This window comes from Salvia miltiorrhiza, unplaced genomic scaffold (genome assembly GCF_028751815.1).
Source record: "Salvia miltiorrhiza cultivar Shanhuang (shh) unplaced genomic scaffold, IMPLAD_Smil_shh original_scaffold_190, whole genome shotgun sequence".
NCBI classification, from domain to species: Eukaryota; Viridiplantae; Streptophyta; class Magnoliopsida; order Lamiales; family Lamiaceae; genus Salvia; species Salvia miltiorrhiza.
This window is the reverse complement of record NW_026651498.1, coordinates 184,012-193,787: the sequence shown is the minus strand read 5'-3', so window position 1 is coordinate 193,787 and position 9,776 is coordinate 184,012. Positions and strand designations below refer to the sequence as shown.

Sequence of the window (9,776 nt, the reverse complement as noted above, 5' to 3'; positions counted from 1 at the left end):
CCTCTAACACCAGCGCAACTGCAATTAAGGTTTGTTTATGTGACTCAACTTATTGTAAATTTTTGAAAGGTGCCTCTAAAATGGGGAATATGCCATTGTGTCATTGTTACGCTTTGTGCTCGATCTAGTATTCGATCGTAGAACATTTTTATTGTGATTCAACTGCGGTGCTCAATGTGAGATTTCATTTGCTCTGTGAACTTATAATTTTATTATTGTCTTTTTATAATGTGTTGTTGCTGGGAATTTATATTAGTATATATGTTCAGATGATTCATTTATATTTATGTGCAATGTAGAAAAGACAGCTTATTTGTTTGATACTCGCATGTTCTGTGGTTAAGGTTTGAGAAGTGTTTCAGATTATAAGTAGATGCTTGTCAATGTGTTTTACAAGCGCTCTTGATTTGTGGTCTTAGTATTCATTTGTTGTTTAAAATATATGCAAGGTAATGATTCTGGGAGTAGTGAAATTTTGTCGCAACCGAGCGAACAAGACTGATGAAACATGACGTTCATGGTCATTAAAGGAGGAGGTTGTTTTGGTGACGGCATTGAAAGAGTTGGTTGTCGATGGTTGGAAATCAGATAACGGATTCTGGGCATGGTTTCTTGGGAAATTAGAGGAAGCCATTAGGAAAGAATTCCATGGGACAGATTTAAAGGTCATGCCTCACATCAACACGAAGATTGGCTCATGGAAGAAAAACTTTTACACTTTGTCATCCATGTTGGCACGAAGCGGCGTCGGATTTAATTAAAATGGAGATCACATGATCAATTGCAACAACGATCAACGAGAACAGATCATAAAGGTACAATATAGTTTGCCCTACTATCCGAGCTTTTTTGCCTTGTATACGAGATGTTTTACATAATTTATTGGTGGATCGTAGTGTGATATTGTTAGGTCCGGAGGGTCTCGAATAGGTGTATGGGGGGAATACACCTATAGGCTATTTTTCAAAATAAAACATTAAATACAAACTGAGTCAACCTTTTTACTAAAAAGAGTTTTGTCAAAACAAGGTTGACGACTGATACTGAATACTCTTCAGTAAAGAGCTATCAGTTAAGTCAAAGATTTTAACTGATACACGTAAGGTTTCAGTCGAGTTTGATAAACAGAGAGATGTTATGAATCTTACTGACTATCAGAAGATAGATCAGTAAGACTAATAACATACGCAGCGGAAAACTTATGTTTCGAAATAGCCTGTGATTTTAATCACGTTGTCAGCAGTTAAGTTTCTCTTTGCAATTAATCAGTTTTCAGTTTAGAAAAGCAAAAGCACAAGTAAGAAGGTAACTACTGAAAGCTGTAAATAACATAGAGATTTTTACGTGATTCGGAAAACACTTCCTACATCCACAGTCGGTTGATCAGACCAATAACTTCACTGGGCATATGCTTACGGGTGCACAGCAAACCGATGCGTGTTCTTACGGGTGCACAACAAACCTGAACGTGTGCTTGCGGGTGCACAACAAACCGAGACAACTGAAGAGCCTATCTTCAGTACCAACACACTGGGTTGTATTTCTCACTCCTAGCGCACACTGGGCACTAAGATCTCACGGAGACAGAACACTGGTCTGAACTCTTTTTCGACACAAACTCTCAATTCCGTTCGTTGAAAAGAGGTTTGAAAACTTGCCAACTAAACCACAAAGAACAAGTTCTTTGCAGTCAGTTTTACCTAGGTTTTGGATATACAATATTTGCCTAAGTTCTAAGAGAATATATGTAATCAACAGTGATTGATTTTTGGCTTTGTAATTCTCTTATTCAATTCAAATTTTGGGGAGGCTTGGTTTTGCCGAGTAACGAATTCGACAGCGTTTCAGCTTATGTTGTTGAATCGGTGAAGATTGAAGTGATCATCGAGCACAATTTATAGGAGACGTCTTGAATAGATCCGTTGGCGGAGATGGTCTTCAAGATTTCTTCCGTTGGAGAGTAATTTGAACTTGGGCTATGACTTCAATCTTCGAGGTTTCTTGTTTGATGAGAACTGCTACTTTGAAGAGCAGGAGATGGGACATCTCTGAAAAGGTAATCACCAAAAGGAATGGCCTCTGCAGAGAAAGGACGATCATGAGATCTCTGCATTTAATGCGGCTGTACTTCTGGAGTGCGTGGCTTCCTTTGAATATAGGAGATTCAGTCATAGGAAGAATGTTTAACTGATGCTTGACTTTAGTATTAGTCCGCTGAATTTATGTGGCGTGCATTAAGTAATCAGTCGAAACTGATCCTTCGACTGATAAGTCAAATATCAGTATTTGACTTTGCCTTAATCGTTACATCAGTCGGTATCTTCAGTCTTCAGTCTTCAGTCCTTCGTTCTTCAGTCTTCAGAACAGCAACTAAACTAGAAAAAGAACTCTAACACTTGAGTTCGAACAGTTCTAGTCTATTACAAGTGAAACCTTTTGATTTTGGTATCATCAAAACTAGGATTATGATATTTCATTAAATTCCCAACAAATATGTTTTACATTTCACAAAAGTTCAGTTCATTAGAGTTTAATAAATTTAGACAGATACATACATACTTGAAATCTAATCCATGTCTTTAACATGTTTACAATTAATGCTTAGACTTTTAGTTTTGAAATAAATTAAATAATAGGTAAAAAAATTCAATATAATTTATATGTATATAGTGAAAATAGCTCATGTTTTACACAATATCTAACCACGTTTGAAAATGTGGATTCATATTTTTAGTGGGTGAATTTATACTCTAGTGTTCAAATCTTATAGGTAACGAAGAAAAATATTTTTTATTTAATTATTTTTTCGCAATGAATCGATAATATTTCATAGCGAATTCACGGTGAACTTATTTTACATAAGTTCCAAGCAAAAAGGTAACTTTTTCCTACCCGTGCATGTTATTTTTTACATATTTAAATATAAATATATGCGCCAAGGGAGAGGTTAAGAAAGAACCACTAAATAAAAGAAGAACGGATAACCATTTTCAGCCATTCGATCATCAAGATCTACGGTGGATGCATCATCTTGTTGGATGAATGCAGATCTTAGGTTCGAATCATGAAGGGAACAATTTTTATTTTTTTTAGTGCATTAATTTTAACAACGAATGCATTAATTTTTACAGTGGATGCATTAGATTTGATGGCTCTCACGTTCTCACAAATAATGTAGTTCTCTCTAGAACCACATCCTATGCGCCAATATTCATTTTGGAGGTAGCCTATGGATAAAATGTTCTAATAGAAAAATCAATTAAATGTTGTAGAGTTAGTAGTTTTACAACAAACAAATTTATAAATTATGTTATAGGCCTGAAATAATCCATAGTTTTATACAATCTCCCTCTTCTTTCCTTAAACTTCATATAAACTTCCCTCCTTTATAAACATATTGTAAATCAAAGATAAAAAGAAATTTATAATTTTATACAAGTAATCTATTTAAAACTTAAGTTTTTTCTTTTATTGGAATAATTTTTTACAGTCCTTCTAAATTAAAATATCACAAAACCGATTAGTTTAATTGAAATAATAGATATGGTATTATACATTTTAATCTGTTTTTATCAGTGATTATGTGGAGTAATATTTTCATTTTAAACATTACAATAAAACACCCAAAACCAAATTCATTTCTTTTATGTAAAAAATAAAAATGAGAATTACTGATTAAAAAAAACAAAAAAGAAGTAAAAATAGGCAACAACAAAAATCACTTGCAACTAGAGCTGGCAAAATCAACCCGGCCCGACGGGCCAGCCCGGCCCGCCCATATTTAGGGTTGGGCTGGGCTTTATAAAAAAAAGAGGCCCGAAAAAACCCGGGCCTAAAAAGCCCGCCCAGTCCGCCCGCCGGGCTGATCGGGCTTTGGGGCTAAAAAGCCCGACCGATCAATTTTTTTAATATGTTAATTTATTAATTCTATCTGTTTTTTTTTCCGTAAAATCATTTAGTAGTTCGATTAATTTAATTCAATTTTATAAAATCAAAACTGAAATTCAAATTTTTTTTTTGGGAATACTTAATGTTGTTCATTGGTTTTTTGTTTTTCATTTATTTATTATTATTTTTACTTTCCAGTTTAGCATAACATTCCTAAAATCATGAGTTAAAAAGCTTGATATATAAGCTTCAATTTTGATAGCTGCGCATGAAGTATGAATCTATATCAAAGCTCTGACTTGCTTTTATTTATTAATTTTATATTTGTACTAGACATTTCATTTTGCTTCTGATTTGCTTCAAATGTGATGATATGAATGATGACGTTCAAATTTGTAATCAAATTGGCTCATGTTGATTGTAGTGCTTTTTATTTTGTTTATAGTTATCATTTGAATCATAAATCAGTTTACTTTTTTATAAAAATAAAAATAAAATTTAATAATAAAATAAAAAGATCATTAGGCGGGTTTGGCCCGACCGCCCGATGGCCCGAATGAGGCTGGGCTGGGCTGGGCTTGTAAAATTGCAGCCCGATCGAATTCCGGGCCGGGCTGGTCTCATAAGCCCAGTGGGTCGGCCTAGCCCGACTCGCGCATTTTGCCAGCTCTATTTGCAACCCACAAAATATTTGTTGTCTTTTATCAAATTCATTTATTTTTTCAATCTCAATAACAAAATTATTTTTACAAATAATAAAGATAAATAAATAAATAAATTTAAATAAAAAGGTGAAATCTGTTGTGATATATGTAAGAAGAATTATATTACAAAAAATAATATTGCACTACTATACGTACATGGCTCATCGAGCATCACATATTTTATTGGATGTGGGAGATCAATGACTTCCAAGATACTTATAAATTACATATCATTTACCCATGAACTTGATGCTTGCAACCGAGATACTGAGATCATCAATAAACCACATAAATAGCCTTTGTGTCAGAAATATGATAACATAGAGTAAATGCATAGGAAAAAAGTTAAAGAATAACATGTCTCTTTTCTACCAACAATATATGATATTACAATATTATTATGAGAAATATTGATAGGCAACATATGATTATACCATAATATACCCCTAAGTCTAATAAGATAAATATTAGAATAAGTTTACTCACCCAATGGCGTGGATAAATGATTCATTTTTTTTTTTTTTTGTGAAAAATTGAATTAGTTGAATTGAGAGTGGATGAGAAGGGTAGATGGAAATAAAGATTTAGGGTGGATGAGAAATGAGGAATAGAACATCCGACATCGGCGATTGATGGCCGGAAGAATTGACAAAAGAAGATTGAAGCATTGATGGAAATAGAACATTTGTAGAAAAACTCATAATTGTGTAATAAAAAAAAAACATTCTTTTAGAATATGAAAATCCAATGCTCTATATATATATTGTAAGTATTCTAAAAGTTTCTCAAATAAATTTTATTTAAAATTAATTTATGCTTTGAAGCTACTATATCTATAAGATATAGACTTTTCAAATTTTCATGTTGTAAACACAAATTTTTGTATTTCAATTTGATAAAATACAAAACGCGTTACAAAGATAATTTGATAGATTTGAAGATAGATTTATGCGAGTTGCAATCTCTAGTTGTTCCTCTGATTCTTCTCTTCCATTTGATTCTTGAACAAGCTCGAAGGTTCTTGAAATACTTGTTTTGATGACGCCAATCCAAAGGACTTAAGTCATGATTTTGGATTGAACATTGAACTTGATTTGATTTGAGAACATTCTTAGAATTTGTAAGAATGCCTTGAAGCTTTTGAACTTGATTTCTTTGGATACTTGAAGATCATTTCAAAGATTCGCAAGAATACTTGAACATTTGAATAAATACTCAAAGATTTGAAGATACTTGAATACTTGAAGATTTGAATGCTCAAGTACTTGAAGATTCGAAGGATACTTGAAGATTTGAATACTCAAACGATTGAAAATTTGGAGGAAACTTGAACGTTAGATAGAATTCTTCAAGATACTTGAATACTTGGAAGAATACTTGAACTCTCCAATTCTTCGCTTCTTCTACTTGTGATACTAGAGAGAATTCTTTGTGCTCTTCGATCTTCCACTCCTTCACGTTGTCATTTATGAGTTCCCAACACCTCTATTTATAGATTTTAGAGATGGGCTTCATGGGCTTTATGGGCTTTGGGCCTTCATGCATGGGCCTTAGGGCTTTAGGTGTCCATAAGCCCATTAATTCACTTATATTAAATATTAATTATATATCTATTTAATTTAGGAATAAAATCCCATTTAATAAAATAGAAAATATAATTGAATATTTAATTCAATGAATTTACACGTGGCACGATTTAATTCGACGACAATTTAAATTGTCTACAAATTGCCCCATCGAGACTTGTTTATGGACGAAATGTCTTTGGTAATAGACGAGTCTCGAAATTTATTTTGATAGTTTAAACTCTTATCGAGAAGTTCTTGATTTGGATTTGAATTTTATAAATAGTTTATACTCATATTTAGGAGTTCTTGAATTTGGATTTGAATTTTAAATAGTTTATACTCGTATTTAGGAGTTCTTCACTTGGATTTGTAAATAGTTTATACTCGTATTTAGGAGTTCTTGAATTTCTTTGAATTTTGTAAATAGTTTATACTCGTATTTAGGAGTTCTTGAATTTCTTTGAATTTTGTAAATAGTTTATACTCGTATTTAGGAGTTTTTGACTTGAATTTGAATTTATAAATAGTTTATACTCATATTTAGGAGTTCTTCATTTTCTTTGAATTTATAAATAGTTTATACTCGTATTTAGGAGTTCTTCATTTTCTTTGAATTTATAAATAGTTTATACTCGTATTTAGGAGTTCTTGAATTTCTTGGAATTTTGTAAATAGTTTATACTCGTATTTAGGAGTTCTTGAATATCTTGGAATTTTGTAAATAGTTTATACTCGTATTTAGGAGTTTTTTTTGAATTTCTTTTTTTTTCTTTTTTTTTTTTGCGTTGGACTAAGCGTCCTTTTTTTTTTTTTTTGGAAAAATATAATAACCATTATCCAGTTTTCTAACCATTCGCTTCCACTTGCACAAAAATAGATTACATTATATATACACACTAGCCCCCATGAAAAAGGGTCCCCAAATCCACTACCAAAATCAGCATATCCCCACCACTAAACTGCTTTCATCACTAACCCATATGATATGGGAAAGCATCGCATATTTTGACATTTTTACCTTTACTCCAGCTCCACTAATCGAAATGGAGTGAAAATTACAAAGTTTGGATCAGATTTTACGATGGGGGGTTAGACTCCGGTTTCACGAGTGGAACGGTGTCCGGAGGCTGAGCGTGGTAGATTGCAGAGGCGAGTGATATTGGCATAAGGCAGAGTGCCTTGGATTGAAGAAATTGCATTGCAGCACCCACATTTTCTTCCATAAGCTTAGCAACTTGTCGTTCTGTACCATCATTTGACCACTTCTCCCGGGCTGGCTGCGTTCCACTTTTAGCTTCATTCTCATACATGTGCTTGTGTTCTCTTTATTACCTTTAACTTGAGAATTTGTTGGCTACTGCAAGGTTGAGTTCTACTTTTGGCCAACTTTAAATGTAGTCCCTTTTAAGCTTTGACAGCTTGTTTTGAAGGGCCATTCATAGGTGGAAGAACAGCTGGAACTCCACTCTTCGTACACTGGCGGGTAAGTTTAGAGATTTGGTGAGAAGTTTGCTTATAAATAGAGTAGCTCTTCCTTTTTTTTAGCAGCAGCAAATACTCCTTTACTTCATCTCTTTCTTTTATCTTTCTTTTCTTCTGCAGGCGTCGCTACCTTTTCCGGCTCGGGCTCGGGCTCCGGCTGCGGGGGCACGTCCTTCTCCGGGGCAGTGGGCTTCTCCGCCACCGGCGACGGCTTCACGTTCACCACCGTACCTCCGAAGCTCAGCGCCGCTGTCGGCTTTCTCGCGGTCTTCAAGTATTGCCGAATCACGTCGCCTATCTTCTTTCTGCACCCATCTCTCTCTACAGATCAAACTCCAGTTCTTGCGAAATTCATCGAGGAAGTGATCAGTAATTTCTTCTCAAATACAATATATATATATATATATACTTATTTGCAGTTAACTTTAATCTCAAGAGTCAAGCCACGGCCACTGTTCCCCTCCGTACAGCTTTATTCGTGTCGGATTCCTTGGCGGAGTCGGAGGTCTGTCTCACAGCGCTCGATCTCTTCGACGAAGACGACGAGGAAGACGACGACATCTTCCATTTCTTATCCGTCGCCTCATCCATCTCTATCTGTTCCTGTCTGCACTCTTGGCTACAGAACGGCGTGTTCCCTCTGTACATGAAGATGTCGCTGTTTTGGCTGAGCGGTCTGCGGCAGAGCGAGCAGGAATCGAGGAAGTGCGGTTGGTAGTCGTGCTCGCATCCGGTGTAGTAATATGCTGCGGCTGAGCCCATGGTTGCAGCGGCGGTGGCGACGGTGGTGGGAAGGTGCAGCGGCAGCCGCCGTGGCCGGCGAGGTTGCAGTTGGCGCGGCAGCCGTTGATGATCGGAGTGGGGTCCTCGCACACTTTCTTGGCCGCATCGGCGTCCTTGAAAGTGACGAAGCCGTAGCCCTTGGATCAGCCGGTGAGCTTGTCGGAGATGATGACGGCTTCGAGAATGTCGCCGTATTTTCGAAGTGGTCTTTCATGGCTTCCTTGGGGGTCTCCCAAGCGAGGCCGCCCACGAAGACTTTGGTGAGAGAGAGAAAAGAGTAGTTTTAGAGAGAGAGATGACTGATGGGCCTTTATTATTTGGCCCATTTTCCTTATAATTAGGTCCAACATCAGTCAAGCCCAATTTTTTTTTTTTTTTTTTTTTTTACAAGTAAATTTCCAAGTTTTTGAATATTGCTTATGTTTTCCTTGCAGTTAATAGCGATGAGAGTTTGGCGATGAAAATTTTGGGGGGTCATGTTCAAGACTGGCGTAGTCTCATTAACCAACTTCATGGAAGATTTTGCCCCAAACGAGATGCTTTGAGTATTTGCAAAGTTCGGAATCTATTGTCATTTTTTTTCTTTCAGTCTTGACATCTCCATCAGCCCGTCTAAAGACCATCCTCAGAGAGTTCATTCAAAAAATCTGGCAGCAACACATCTAAGACCTTATTTGAGTGATGTTTACTTTGCACTTCAGGTGGCTCAATTGGCTTTTAATCAAATTTCGGGTGCGCTCGGATCTGGGCCATTGTGAGTCCAACCTTTGAAGATTGCTGGTTACATCTTCTCTTTGTGCGCATTTGAGCAGGCTAGATGACTCAATGGTGTTCTATTATGTTTGGTGAACGTGTATTTCCACTCCACGAATGGATTCAACTTTAGCTTGGAGAGAAGTGAAGTTGGCGATGCATAGCTGACCTCAACGCCAGATGACTCAATTTTTGACAGGTCTTGGGTGCGCTCAGACCTGGGATTGTTCGAGTCTGGTTTGAGTGAGGTTGTTATGTTTTGGCATCTCACGAAGTTGGGAAAATTCTGCACAGCGACTCGAGAAGATTGAGTCTTCTCTTCTTGATGCTTAAGCCAAGGAGAATGAAGCCATCGTCAGAATTGCTTTGATCAAGGAAGAGCCTGCTATGATAGAGATGTGGGAGATGGAGATGTCGTCATCCTTCAAGCAAAATAGTGCCTCATTTCATATTGCTCGAGGTGCAATCCCATAATTCAAAAGAGAGTTTGACAAACATAAAGTTGCACATGTTGATGAGGAAATGCTGCGGAATTTTGAAGACTTCAGAGTCACTTTTGATCTCTGCTCAGAGAACTTTGGAGGATCAAGACCCATTT

At 36.1% G+C, this 9,776-nt stretch overlaps 1 protein-coding gene across 1 annotated transcript; it reads right to left on the bottom strand.

Moving 5' to 3' along the window:
• Positions 1–7,986: 7,986 nt before the first annotated feature.
• Positions 7,987–8,704, bottom strand: LOC131003302 (FCS-Like Zinc finger 3-like). The gene has a single exon (XM_057929807.1). The coding sequence runs from the start codon at positions 8,402–8,404 to the stop codon at positions 8,081–8,083; it is 324 nt and encodes a 107-aa protein (XP_057785790.1). The 5' UTR covers positions 8,405–8,704; the 3' UTR covers positions 7,987–8,080.
• Positions 8,705–9,776: the final 1,072 nt, after the last annotated feature.